Genomic DNA, 13,785 nt, shown 5'->3' on the forward strand with positions numbered 1-13,785 from the left:
GGCGAAGCCGAAGAGCCTTCAATTTTCAAGGTAAATAAGATGACAAAATCCAATTTTAAATGCCTTCTCAAAAGTGTGTAGTTCTTCAATATGTGGCATTGACAACTCAAATTTTCAGATGACTCCATGGAGACAAGACATCACTGCTGTGGTCTGAGTCTCTGATACATAAAGGAAACTTGGATATTTAGCAGTATGTTTTAACTAGTGTGTTGAAGAGTTCTCACCAGAGCAAAAGCCACACAAAGTGTAAAGGGAGAGAAAATAAGAGTGTTTCTCCCTGAGGGTTATGTACCAGAGCCAGCTCCAAACTATCTCTGTGAGAGGAGTTAAATTCAGTCCCCCGGGGGTGATGATCTTGGGTCTGAGAGATACTTAGAAGGAGATATAAATAGACAGTTCCAGATTTCCTACTTAGGTTTGGGGCAACTCAACTAGTTAAATATCTTCAGAAGCTTAGGAAGCATAGGTAAGTAAACTGAGTAATGTTCAGTGAAAACATGTAGAAAAAGATAACAGTGAAGAAAATGTCAGGAAACTGCAGAAACAGCTCATTCTTTCCAGAACTTAAATATCTTGCATTTCTTTCAACTCTGACCTATGAAGTATTAGACATTAATTGCATGTGACCTACAATTGCAGTTTCTTTGTGTTTTTTCATTAAATGGGCACTCTGCAAAGAGCAGAAATAATTCTTTTTTCTTTTAAAATCTGTTGATGTCATTTTTCTTTGATATGAAGATTTGAATGTTGTGTTTAGAAGTTTAAGCTTATATTCTAAAAGTTAAAAACAAGGTTCAGTAGTTAAACAAGCTTAGTAATTAAATATAATGTGTATATATGCACGTGCATGTAAATATATGCATGGATTTTCCCATAGAATTTAATGAATATGTAATATATGTCAGGTTCTGGGCTAGGCAAATTAATAAACTGAGAGACTATAACTGCCTTCTATACATAACAAAGATGTTGCATCACTGATGGAACAAGAATAAGACTCCATTTCTTTCTCTTTTTTTTTCTTTTTTTTTTATAAGACTCCATGTCTAAGCCCAGGTGTTCATGACTATGCTGAACTACCTTCACCTTATAAAAGTAAAATGCCAGATTTGGAGTGAAAATTACCAGTTGAGACCACATGTCTGGTAAAAGAAAATATGTCGTGGCCTTTCTGGATACCTTAAGTCAGTTCAGTAGCTGTTTAGTGGATCATAAGACTGAAGTCTAGAGAATTAAGATTCTTCTGAGTGACAATTGTCTTGGTCTTAATGATAATTTTGCATGTGCCCTAGTTTCATATTTTGAGGACAAAAATATATCTGAGTTATATATCAACCACCATAAAATACTAACTACAGAATTAATTCACATTTTTAAAATTGAAGTATAGTTCATTTACAATGCTGTATTATTTTTAAGTGGACTGTGAAGTAATTCGGTTTTATATGCATAACATATGCATTTCATATTCTTTTCCATCATAGGTTATTACAAGATATTGAATATAGTTCCCTGTCCTACACAGTAGGTCTTTTTGGTTTACCTATTTTATATATAGTATTCTGTGTATGTTATTCCCAAACTACTAATTTATCCCTTCATTCCCCTCAGGTAATCATAAATTTTCTCTGTCTGTGATTGACTCGTGTTTTAATTGATGTTTATTTGTAGATATCTTACTAAACTTCAAATTAAATAACTTTTTAATAGTCATGTAGTTAAAATATGACTTCACCAGCACTTGAATACAATTCTATGTGGCCCTAGAACTACACTGTTTCTATTCATCACAAGCTGCCTGTGTGCGCATGTTCAGGCTCAGTCAGATTATGCCATCAGTAATATTACAAAATAACACCATAATCCCCAGACCTACAAATTAATAACTGCAGGTTATAAGGCTACAGTTAAAGCAGATCATGGATGTCCCCAAAGATCACCAGTGCATTAGAAGAAAGATAGGAAAATTTGTTTTCCTTCCTTCCCATCTTCATTTCTATGTTTCCTTCAATTACATTACTCTTCTCTCCCCCATCCCTAATGTCCTGATGGAGCCCAGCTCTAAGCCTCCACCGCATTAACTACACTCCACTCATGTACATGGCCCTGGCATAGATATGTGCCAGACACACTCCAAAATTAACCTTTACTAACGCTCTGAAATATATGTATTTTAAAAGAAATTTCAAGCAGTTAATTTTGGCTATATGTTAAATGATTGAATAATTGGTTTATGTAATTAAAAAGTAGATCCATAGACATAAGAATCTCAATTTTATTCCAGCATTTTAAAAGAATCACATATCAGTTAAGAAAAGGCCTAATGGGATGACTATTTGAGTATTTTATATTTTAAATTGTAACTCAAAAAACAGAAGTCTGAACATTCTAATCAGTCAGTCACAAAGTTGCTCAGTCATGTCCAACTCTTTGAGATCCCATGGACTGTAGCTGGCTAGGCTCCTCTGTCCATGGGATTCTCCAGGCAAGAATACTGGAGTGGGTAGCCATTCCCTTCTCCAGGGGATCTTCCCAACCCAGGGATTGAACTGAGGTCTCCCACATTGCAGGCAGATTCTTTACCATCTGAACCACCAGGGAAGTCCAATGGTTCAAATTGGAACATTCCAATAGAAAAAAACAATAGGTCAAGATATTGAATACTTAATAAAGAATAAATGTAGTAAAGCATACTGTACAATGATTAATATTCTGAACTGTAGTAGAATTAAGGGGTGAAGAGGCATCTGTTTCTAAAGCTCACATGCCTTCTCGTAAAATAAGAAATTTAACTAACTTTTGTTTGAGAATAGAGACTAGGGGAGAATGTAATCCACTTATTTTGTACATATGTCTATAACTATACTTGCAACTATATGTCTATGTGTATACATACACACACACACATACACACACACACACATACTGTATGTCCCAGCCTGCCTTTTTACTCAGCATCTTCCTTGCTTCTATCCACATTCCTTTGGAACTAAAGACAATTTTGATCAACAAATAACACCCTTCTCTTTTTCTGAAGGACTGTGAACCCTTGCTTTATAATGTGAAATCATTGTGATTTGCTGCTGTGGTGATATTTAGAAATACAAAATATATAGTCTAATTTTCAATCAGTGATAGAAGTGAGATAGAATATTTTTTCCCTTTAGCAAATGCTAGGCAAATCCATCTAAGAAGCCAACTCAGTCTGGCATTGTACATAGTTTAAGTTTTCAATGTGCATCCTACAATTTTAAGAAATGTATTGAAGGATCAGGATCAATCTGATTCACTTGTGTCTCCTCAATGCCTGGCATAGGGCTTAGCATCAAGTTGGTGGTTCATTAATGTTGAAGAGGGCATATACCTTGAAACCTATTTTGTTAAACTCTAATTCCTTCCCTCTTTCATAAGCTATATACTTCAATTTTTCATGTATCTATTTTACTTAGGGATATAATCAGTGAAAATTTTGATAACATGCTTTTGTAACTAGTTTTATTTTGATAGATTGTGTTAGATGGTGGTTTAGTTCAAAGCTTTCAAATTCACTCTGGCTGATTTTAAATCCAGTGGGATCTAGAGCAAGAGTCTAAAAGCTTTGGGATTTTTTTTTTTTTTTTCATCTTATAGGGATAACAATAGTAGCCATGTTATGGATTATCATAAAGGTATTTTCAACAGGTTAATATATGTAACAAGTTCATATACATGAAGTATTATGACACATATTACACTTTTACCAAACATTAACTAATATCTTTTCCAGGATACAAGATTCAGTTATTCCATGGAGGGAATCAAGAGTACAATTTTAGGCTTGTTAATCTATCTCACTGTCCTTTCACAATAACAGATCAGAAAAGAAACCTGATCAGACATCACATGGACTAAGGTGGCACCTGAACCTTAACTCTGCCCTGTGGTCTTTCCCTGAAGGTCCTGAGTCTGGGATAAGCAGTCACATAAGGGATGGCTCCTTCCTCTTATAATTACACCAGTCCTCAGGATATGTGGTACGTCCTGATTGGAATCCCAGGACTAGAAGATGTGCACAGCTGGATCTCCATCCCCATCTGTTTTATGTACATTGTTGCTATTGTAGGTAACCTCTTCTTGATCTTCCTGATTGTGAGGGAGCAGCGTCTCCATGAGCCCATGTATCTCTTCCTTTCCATGCTGGCTTTAGCAGATGTCCTGCTTGCCACATCCACAGCCCCCAAGATGCTGGCCATCTTCTGGTTCCACTCCATGAATATATCCTTTGGTAGCTGTGTATCCCAGATGTTCTTCATACATTTCATCTTTGTGGCAGAATCTGCTATTCTCCTGGCCATGGCATTTGACCGCTATGTTGCCATCTGTCATCCACTGAGATACACTGCAATCTTAAACTCCTCAGCCATTGGGAAGATTGGCATAGCAGCTGTGGTCAGGAGCTTTATCATATGTTTTCCATTCATCTTTCTGGTACATCGACTTATATACTGTGGGAGAAACATCATTCCCCATTCCTACTGTGAGCACATGGGCATTGCCAGACTGGCTTGTGACAATATCAATATCAACATCATTTATGGCTTGACTGTGGCCCTGCTGTCTACAGGACTGGATATAATGCTCATCATTATGTCCTACACAATGATCCTTTGCACAGTGTTTCAGATACCTTCCTGGACTGCGAGAATTAAGGCCCTTAGCACATGTGGTTCCCACATCTGTGTCATACTTATGTTCTATGCTCCAGCATTCTTTTCCTTTTTTGCTCATCGCTTTGGGGGTAAAACCATTCCTCATCACATCCATATCTTAGTAGCAAACCTCTATGTGGTGGTGCCCCCAATGCTAAACCCCATTATCTATGGGGTAAAAACCAAACAGATTCAGGACCAAGTGATTTTATTTTTCTCCCCCATCAGCATATGTTGTTAAAATAAGGCTAAATATTGGGTATTTCTGAATAAAATACTCACTGCCTAAATGTCTGTTTCAGTGGGGAATGGGAAAAATTGAAAATCACAAAAATATTAAAACACACCAAAAACTGTTAGGATCTGCCAAAAAATGCCAACGCCAGTGCATTTTTCCTAAAGTTCTTAAAGAGTTTAGAAAAGAATATTTTAAATTAATGTCATTTTCAATTCTCCTAGCTAAACATGCTATTATTATGTCTTTTAACTTATTCTTAAGGGCACATAAAGATAACAGTGAAAAAGAGAAATATATTTTAGGACTCAATCGAAACGGAATTTTCCTGTATAGATCAGGGGAGTAGGAGTGGTGAGAGTCTATACATTTTTTATAAACATTCTGCTGAAATTCTGATAAAATAAATTCAGCTGAAATACAAAGCATTCCTGCTTAAGTTAGCAAATACTTGGATGAGTGGCATGAAGCCTCCATATTATAGTTATTTTTGTCTGTACCTATTTCTTAAGTTAAAACATGAGTTCTGAAATCATATATTTTCTAATTCACTAATATCCTATAAAGTCTACTACAAAAAATAGGTACATGGTATATTTTCAGTTAATTTTTTTTTCTACATATTGGGAATTTTAGACCCAAATCATCAATGAAGGTTTCATGGAGGGACTAGAAGATTGGAAAGGTTTATACCCAGGGCAAAAAAAAATCAAAGGCAATTAAAGATTAGAATATTTACCCAAAATCTCGTATTAAAAAGGCTTTAAACACACCAAATGTAATTATCTATAGCCTATGTCTAGATTTCACCTAATTCTTTCATTTTCATTAAACATTTTTATAGTCTCTGCTTTTTTAAGGCCCAATATCCTGTCATGAGAATGTGAAATTTGACATTACTTGGGGCTTCCCTTGTGGCTCAGACAGTAGAGAATCTGCCTGCAATGCAGGAGACCTGGGTTCCTCCCCTAGATAGGGAAGATCCCCTGGAGAAGGGAATGGCTACTCACTCCAGTATTCTTGCCTGGAGAAGCCCATGGCCAGAGGAGCCTGGTGGGCTACAGTCCACGGGGTCAAAAAGAGTCAGAGATGACTAACTGACTAACACTTTCACATTTTTTTTTTTTTCAATTTCACACTTAAATAAATAAATAAAAGCTTAGAGGCATTCTTTTGAATATTTGCAAATTTTCCAGTTTTTTTTTTTTTTCTCTAACACACCTATATATAGCAGTCAACATAAGAAATGAAAGGATGTTTCCTTGACCTTTGAAGTCCTGAATTATGATTTGACATATATTCACTTTTACTTCAGCAAGGGAGTATATTTTAGGGATGATATTTTAGAATCTTTCTTATTGGTTTGATAATTAAATAAATATGCCATATAAGGGATATAGCATTTAACTTTTAAATTTGGAGAATGATAATGATTGTTATGAATATAGACACTAAAAACCCAATTCACCAAACTGAGTCTAGCCCTACTGCCAATAATCTATAGCAAAATGACTTCATAGAAAATGACATTGAATAAAATCTTGACAAGAGTTGCAACAAAGACACTTCTGATTCAGGGGAAAGCTCTTCAAGGAATGAAGGGCAGGAAGAGAATAAACAGATGCCAGCATGATGACAAAATACTCAAGTGGCATAAATCTTAAAACACAAGACTTCTTTATACATGATTACAGCAATGGAGAAATAAGAAAATGCCAATTTCACATCTATAATGTATGAAATATGATAAGAATTTTATTTTTTTTTATTTTATTTTTTTTTAATTTTTTTTTTATTATTATTATTATTTTTTTCCAGTGGGTTTTGTCATACATTGATATGAATCAGCCATGGATTTACATGTATATCCAATCCCGATCCCCCCTTGAATCAATATTTCAATATTAAAGAAACTTTCAGCTTGAGGGTTTGGGTGTTTGTAGATGCTAGAAGGAATTAGGATATTGTTGTCTGTGGTTGTCTCCTAAATTCATCTCTGAACTGTTGTCCTGGAATTTTTGAAGGGCCCTGTGCTCATTGTATATTGTTCGTTATTAGGTTAGTAATTCTCTTCGAAATGACCTATAAATTCAATGTAATGTAAGCCTAATTAAATACATATTGAAATACATATCTGATGTTTCTGAGAATAGTCATGCTTGGTTAATTGCTCCTGGGAGAGTCCTGACTCATCTTGCCTCCTCTGCCAATCAATTAAGCACATATAAGGAGAGGTAGCAACTATACCCACAGTCCAGTGGGAAGGAAACACAGGAGAGGGATGCATGGATTCATATGCCTCCTCTCAGTTCCACCTGCGTAAGTACCTGGTATGTAGGACCAGCTGTAGTTAAGCCCAATGTCATCCTGGTTCTGGTTTGTACCAGTTTGAGAAAGCTGGTTACAAACATATCACCTATCGGCTCTGCATTCAGTGGTATCAGTTGGTTACTTGAAACTGCTCAGCATGGGAGTATTCAAAGAAGTTGGCAATGGGTACAAGTCAAGTCATTTTTATTCAGAGACTCCTATCTTAATACACAAGGCTCTGTTAGAAGTGAGTAGAATTTTAGTGTGTATAAATTTGTTCCCAGATAAAGAACCCTGGTCCTGAGCCCTAGTACCATCATCACACTCAGCTTGTGATATCCTGATGGCTTTGGTGATATTCTCAATTTGGATCCCAGATTTCAACAAGAGACACTGACCCTCCTGCAAAATACAGAAAAGCACTCCCCATTGTCCATGGATAGCAGGTGGACAAAGAGTGAACTGATAAGTTTAAAAAAAAGACATTGGAAAATATTAAAAACTGGAAGAAACTGTCCCTCTTTTCTAATATATTAAATTGTTTTTATTTCATGTGTTGAATATTTGAAAAGTAAAAGTGTTAGTCACTCAGTCGTGTCCAACACTTTGCGACCCCATGGACTATAGCCCTCCAGGTTCCTCTGTCCATGGAATTCTCCAGGCAAGAATATTGGGTTGGGTAACCATTCCCTTCTCCAGGGGATCTTCTTGACCAGGTATCAAACCCAGGTCTCCTGCATTGCAGGCATATTCTTTATCATCTGAGCCATTTACTATGTTCCAAATATAATCCAAATATAATAGTAAACAACATATATTATGTATTATTATTATTGTGTTTATATTGAAATCTTGGATCTCAGATAACTTAAGTGACTTTCCCAAGGCCATAAGTCTATTAAAAGAACTATGAATTATCTTTATTATTTTCTTGCATTAATTTTGCTACTAATTCAATCTTGCTCGAACTTCAGAAACCTAACTGATCCTTCAGTTATCAATTTCCACATGAAGCTGTCATCTCTATGCTTATTATCATTATCATTATATTATTATCATTATCATTTCACCACCATAAATAATCCAGCTTGATATTTCTATTAATGCACAGATTTCTATTTAACAGAGAAGCGTTTGGCTTGTAGTTCACGTAGGACCATTCTTCCATACATCTAGTCAGATTTCTCTTCCATATACTGTGCTTTGCATATGCTCTTGTTTTAGAAATAAGCTTTCCATCTGTTTTGTAAGAAAATATCCTAAGTATGATATACATACATCAGGATTTGATGTATAACAACTAACAACTTATTTTCCAGTGTCCATGTGCTTCTCAGTACCCTTGGATGAAGTCTCATCATGACATTTACAATAGTTCCACTGAGTTCACACCTGCAACATTCACTCTTGTTGGCATCCCAGGGCTGGAAGCAGAGCACATCTGGATATCTATACCATTCTGCCTGATGTACACCATCATTTTCCTAGGAAATGGCATCATTCTTTACATCGTCCGGTTTGATCCTGCTTTGCACCAACCCATGTACTTCTTTCTGGCCATGTTGGCCTTTGTGGAACTTGGCGTCTCTGTTTCCACCCTGCCCACTGTGTTGGGCATTTTCCTCTTTGGCATTAATGATATAAGTTTTGGTGGTTGTCTGCTACAGATGTTTTCCATGCATTCTTTTACCCTCATGGAATCAGGCGTCCTTCTGGCCATGTCTGTAGACCGCTTTGTGGCCATATACAGCCCGCTGCGATATACCACCATTCTGACAATTCCCCGCATCAGCTGGATGGGTGTCACCATTGCCTCGTGCAGTGTGGTGCTCATGTTCCCACTGCTTCTTCTGCTGAAGCGTCTGCCCTTCTGCAGCCACAATGCCCTCACACACGCTTACTGCCTCCACTCAGATCTGATCAAGTTGCCCTGTGGAGATACCCGCCCCAATAGCATCTTTGGTCCCTTTGTCATTTCTTTCACATTTGGGCTAGACTCATTGCTCACAGTGATTTCTTACGTGCTAATTCTTCACACAGTACTGGGTATTGCTTCTGGGGCAGGGCGGTGGAGGGCTCTGAACACCTGTGTGTCACACACCTCAGCTCTGCTTGTGTACTATGCGCCCGTTGTCAGCCTTTCCCTGATCCATCACTTTGGGCATCATTTACCTCTACTCCTCCAGACAGTCATGGCCAAGGTCTACCTTTTCTTCCCACCTGTGGCCAACCCCATTGTTTATAGCATCAAAACCAGGGAAATTCGCAGGAGCACTGTTCGCACACTGTCTAAAAAGAGGGGTGTGGTATCTCAGAGGATACTCTGAAAACACAGGAACTTGGATCAGAGCTATTGCCTGAATATTAAACTTTCAAATGGGAAAATTATATAGTTTATGATTTCTTGTGCATGAACTATAAACTTTAGTAGATGAAGAGAAATGGCTCGACTCCTTCCTCCTGAGAATAGAGAATATCATTACTCTGAAGTATATTTACAGAAGGAAGCATGGGACATGGGTATGTCTTTTTTTTTCCTGTGAGGACATCATTTTACCGTTGAATCCTTGAATATTTTATTCATTTGTTTTTCTCCCTGGAAATAGGTAGATACATACTAGGAATTTTGTTTGTTTCCTGGTACGTGCAATCTAGTGATGTTTTGTGAGTGAAAAGAATCAAGACACAAGAGTATGTATTGTATTATTTCATTTATAGAAAGCTTTAGAATAAGTATAACTAACTTAATGTAAAGAAAATCAGAACAGTGGTTACTTCTGATGGATGCAGAGGTGAGAAAATGGCTGGGGAAACATGATGAAATCTCTGGGAAGATATACATGTTCTATGTTATGTTCTATATGTTACATGAGTGTACCCATTTGTCAAAATGGTATAGCTAAACTAAGCCTTGTGCATTTCAGTATATGTCAAAATTACCTGCAAACCTCTAGATAATAATGATAAAAAGATAATAACAATAATAATTGGGTTGCACAGTGGGTGAAATTATGGAAGATATGAGAATGGTATATTGTTAATATAACAATGAAAACTTGTTGAAGCTGGTTGATGGGTAGATGAAAGTTCATTCTAATAGTCTGTTTACTCTGTATGTTTGCAATTTTTGTAATAATTAAAAAAATATATACTAATGGAGGATTCCTATCATGATGGTGGAGTGGGAAAAACAAAATTCACCTCTCTCTCACAAAGAAATAAAAAATATATCTACCTGTGGAGCAATTCTTGCTGAAAACTAACTGCAGACTGGTAGAAAGACTCTTGTAGCTACTGAGGCTGTCAGAAAAATTTCATGGAAGCATGGAAGTGGGTAATAAGGGAGGAGACATGAGATCAGGTCAGGACCTGTGTCACTGTAAGGGGACATGGAGGAGGAGGGGGATTACATGGGTAGAAGCTCTCCCTGGGGAGTGAGTGGTTTGAGTCATATATTGGGCACTGCCAACTGCAGCCCTGAAGTCTGTCACCAGGAGAAAGTCAAGTCCCTTTGGCTGGCTGGAGGGCTGGTGGGACTAACAGGATGGCTGCGGGAAGCCTGGACTCTGGTCTTGAGGAGCAAGTTCACACATGCTTGCTTAATCCTGAAGCATGGTAGAGAGAGTGGATTTGTTTACCTGAATTATTTAGTAGTAGGGTGTGTGTCCTCAGTCACCTCTGACTCTTTGCCACCCCACAGGCTGCAGCCCGCCAGGCTCCCCAGTCCATTGAGTTTTCCGGGCCAGAATACTGGAGTAGGTTTCCATTTCCTTCTCCAATTTAGCGGTAGACCTACTCCTTATCAACAGGAAGGCACATAGAGAAGAAACAAGCTGATGCAGTCCCCTAAGGCAGGGCCTGTATGACTCAGCTTTTATATTTTTTCCCCCTAGATGATTTTGTCTTTCCACAAACTACAGTGAATACCCACATAAATCATTCAGTCTTGAATGATAACCAGTCAGTTAAGAGAGGTTACTGTCTTATAACAAAAGATAAGTGTAAAAGGTGACATGTGGCATCATTTATATATGTATATTTTCTGCTTTTGTATACTTCACTCAACGTATTTTTTCCCATTTTTCAAATATCTATCTTTAAAAGTACTCAATTCAGTGAAATCATACAAATGGAATAGGATATTTTTAATAGCTTAGTCCTTAAATTTTCAACGTAGTTGAAAAGACATTCTATAGTAGTAAATGTTGGTAATCCCCATGATAATCCCATAAATTAGAAACTATTATTACTCTCATCATACAAATTAAGAATCTAAGAGAATTTATGTAAATTTTTCAAAGCCACACAATGAAAAATTGTTCTTGCCAAAACCGAGTCTGCAATTTTGTGTTAAACAGTTGAATCAGACTGAAGTCCAAAAACTAGTTTTCTCACTATTAATATCTATGGAATGTTGCTAGTGACTTGACCTGTTTGAATTTAACTTTTCTCATTTGTGAACAGAGGATAAAACAGTTTAGCTTTGATGGCTTAAAGATTAAATGATTCATGTAAAGCATAGTTTCTGGTAGAATTTGCTCAAAAAGTACTTAAACTTTGTTGTAGTCATTACTTTCCCACCAAATCTGATAAAAGTCTGTGAATCACACAGCCAAAATTCACAAAGCCTATATATTCTGATTTTTAGGTTCAGTAATATCACAATAGAAGTCATAAATTTGACAAAAGCTCTATACAGTATACTATACTAAGTGATTTACATAGATTAAGATAATTTAATCTATATAAAAAATATATGAATCCATTGCTAGTATTTCTTACATGGTGCAGTTACATAAATGGAAACATAGATGATAAATACCATGCCTTGTACCACAGAAATAGTAAGTGGCAGAATCCAGATTCAAAACTAGGCAATTCAAAACCACATTCTTTAACCAATCATATTATAAGGAGTATCATAAAATAATTAAATATCATTAAAATCAAATTTAAATAATGGAAATGGAGAATATCAGGAAATTATATAGACCATTTTCTCCTTGGATATTCATAAGAACACCATTTATTGACCTCTGTTTCCTCCAATTATGGTCATGTAATGATCATATCTGAATGTTTCTTTAAGAGGATCATTATAAAATGAGTCTCTGCTTAACACCAGTCTATCTGACCAGGAAATAAGTCTAATTGGTTTTGCTCTGCTGAAGCCCAAGACTGCTAGATTGGTGTATGCTTATAATGAATGTATATCTATACTTTCGGTAAACAAATTAGAATTTATGATCCTTTAAAAAATATCCAGTAGCCTAACTACCCCTTAACCACCCCCAAAATATAGATAGGTATAGACCTAGGTGTGAAGATATTTGCAAATGTTATAGTAAAGTAGGAAATAACTTTTTTTTTTAAACCCATCTTGGAGTTAAGTGACATGCCCAGGAACAGTTTATCATAGCATGAATTAATATTTCAATATGAAATTTCGGGCCTATGGACCTGGACAGAGTGAGAACATCTGAGTTGGAGAAATTGTTAGATGAATTGGCATAATGAAGGTGATAAATAAATTATCTCAAGTAGATAGAATTGCAAGCATGTTTGCATAGTTTGAGGCTGAAAAGAACTCAGGATAGAACTGTAGGGAGTACAAAATAGATGAGGGTGGAATAAGTGAAGGAGATGAAGAGACACCAACTACCAGATATAAAATGAAAAAGCACGAGGACATAAATTATAACACAGGCAATATCATTAATATTTTATAAAACTATGGTATGGTATATAATCTATAAAAATATCAACATGTCTACATTTAAGTGGACTTGAGGTTAATTTGCAAATGAGGACATCAGAAAGAAAGTCAGCTAATTGAAAGAAAACTTGTGTATATAATTTTTTTGTATTTAGCCGTGAGAGAAGAGAAAAGAGGGGAGGGGAGCAAGAAGGTATCTTATCAGCAAGTTTTAGAAATGATTTCAGGGAATATTACATGTGAATGAACCCAAGAGGAATTAATTAAAATCTGTTGGGTCCCTTGTGGTTTAGTCTAGTGGCTAATACATCCCTGATTCCAAGTTCCCAACTCTGCTTTCTCCAAACATTCATTAGGGGATATTAAAATTGGTAGCTAGCAATTTTCCTCCTCAATTTGAACCAATAAATTTATGCTGTACCCAAGAATAACTCAGACTTTGCTCAGAGTTTTGTTGGACAATGAGCACATGAACATTATCTCAGGCAGAAATGGAGAAGAAGAGTGTCTGTATGCAGAGTGAAAATAAAATATGAAGAAATATTCCAGAGTTTTTCACAGGTTACATATGGCCCCAGCACCAAATGGATTAGAACGCATGACATTTACTGTGTGCTGGTGTAGAGGGGACACTATAAAAAGGCACTGCAGAACAGAATGCGAGGGCATGAGACTGCGATCTCAGGCGGAGGAAAGAGTTGAGCAGTCAGAAATAGTGGATGAAGAACAAACATTACTTTTCGGGTATCAGGTAAGAGCAGCGACGGCTCCCAATAGCTATTGACAAGTAAGTCCTCCTATTCCTAAATTAAACTGTAATTTTATTTTATTTA

The 13,785-nt window shown here is 36.5% G+C and overlaps 2 protein-coding genes across 2 annotated transcripts; both read left to right on the forward strand.

The window, feature by feature from the left end:
• Nucleotides 1-3,972: 3,972 nt before the first annotated feature.
• On the forward strand, nucleotides 3,973-4,932 carry LOC133054110 (olfactory receptor 52Z1P-like). The gene has a single exon (XM_061138797.1). The coding sequence runs from the start codon at nucleotides 3,973-3,975 to the stop codon at nucleotides 4,930-4,932; it is 960 nt and encodes a 319-aa protein (XP_060994780.1).
• Nucleotides 4,933-8,582: 3,650 nt separating this feature from the next.
• Nucleotides 8,583-9,563, forward strand: LOC133055803 (olfactory receptor 51I2-like). Its single transcript, XM_061140930.1, has one exon. The coding sequence runs from the start codon at nucleotides 8,583-8,585 to the stop codon at nucleotides 9,561-9,563; it is 981 nt and encodes a 326-aa protein (XP_060996913.1).
• Nucleotides 9,564-13,785: the final 4,222 nt, after the last annotated feature.

The sequence above is a fragment of the Dama dama genome, chromosome 1 (genome assembly GCF_033118175.1).
Source record: "Dama dama isolate Ldn47 chromosome 1, ASM3311817v1, whole genome shotgun sequence".
Classification (NCBI taxonomy): Eukaryota; Metazoa; Chordata; class Mammalia; order Artiodactyla; family Cervidae; genus Dama; species Dama dama.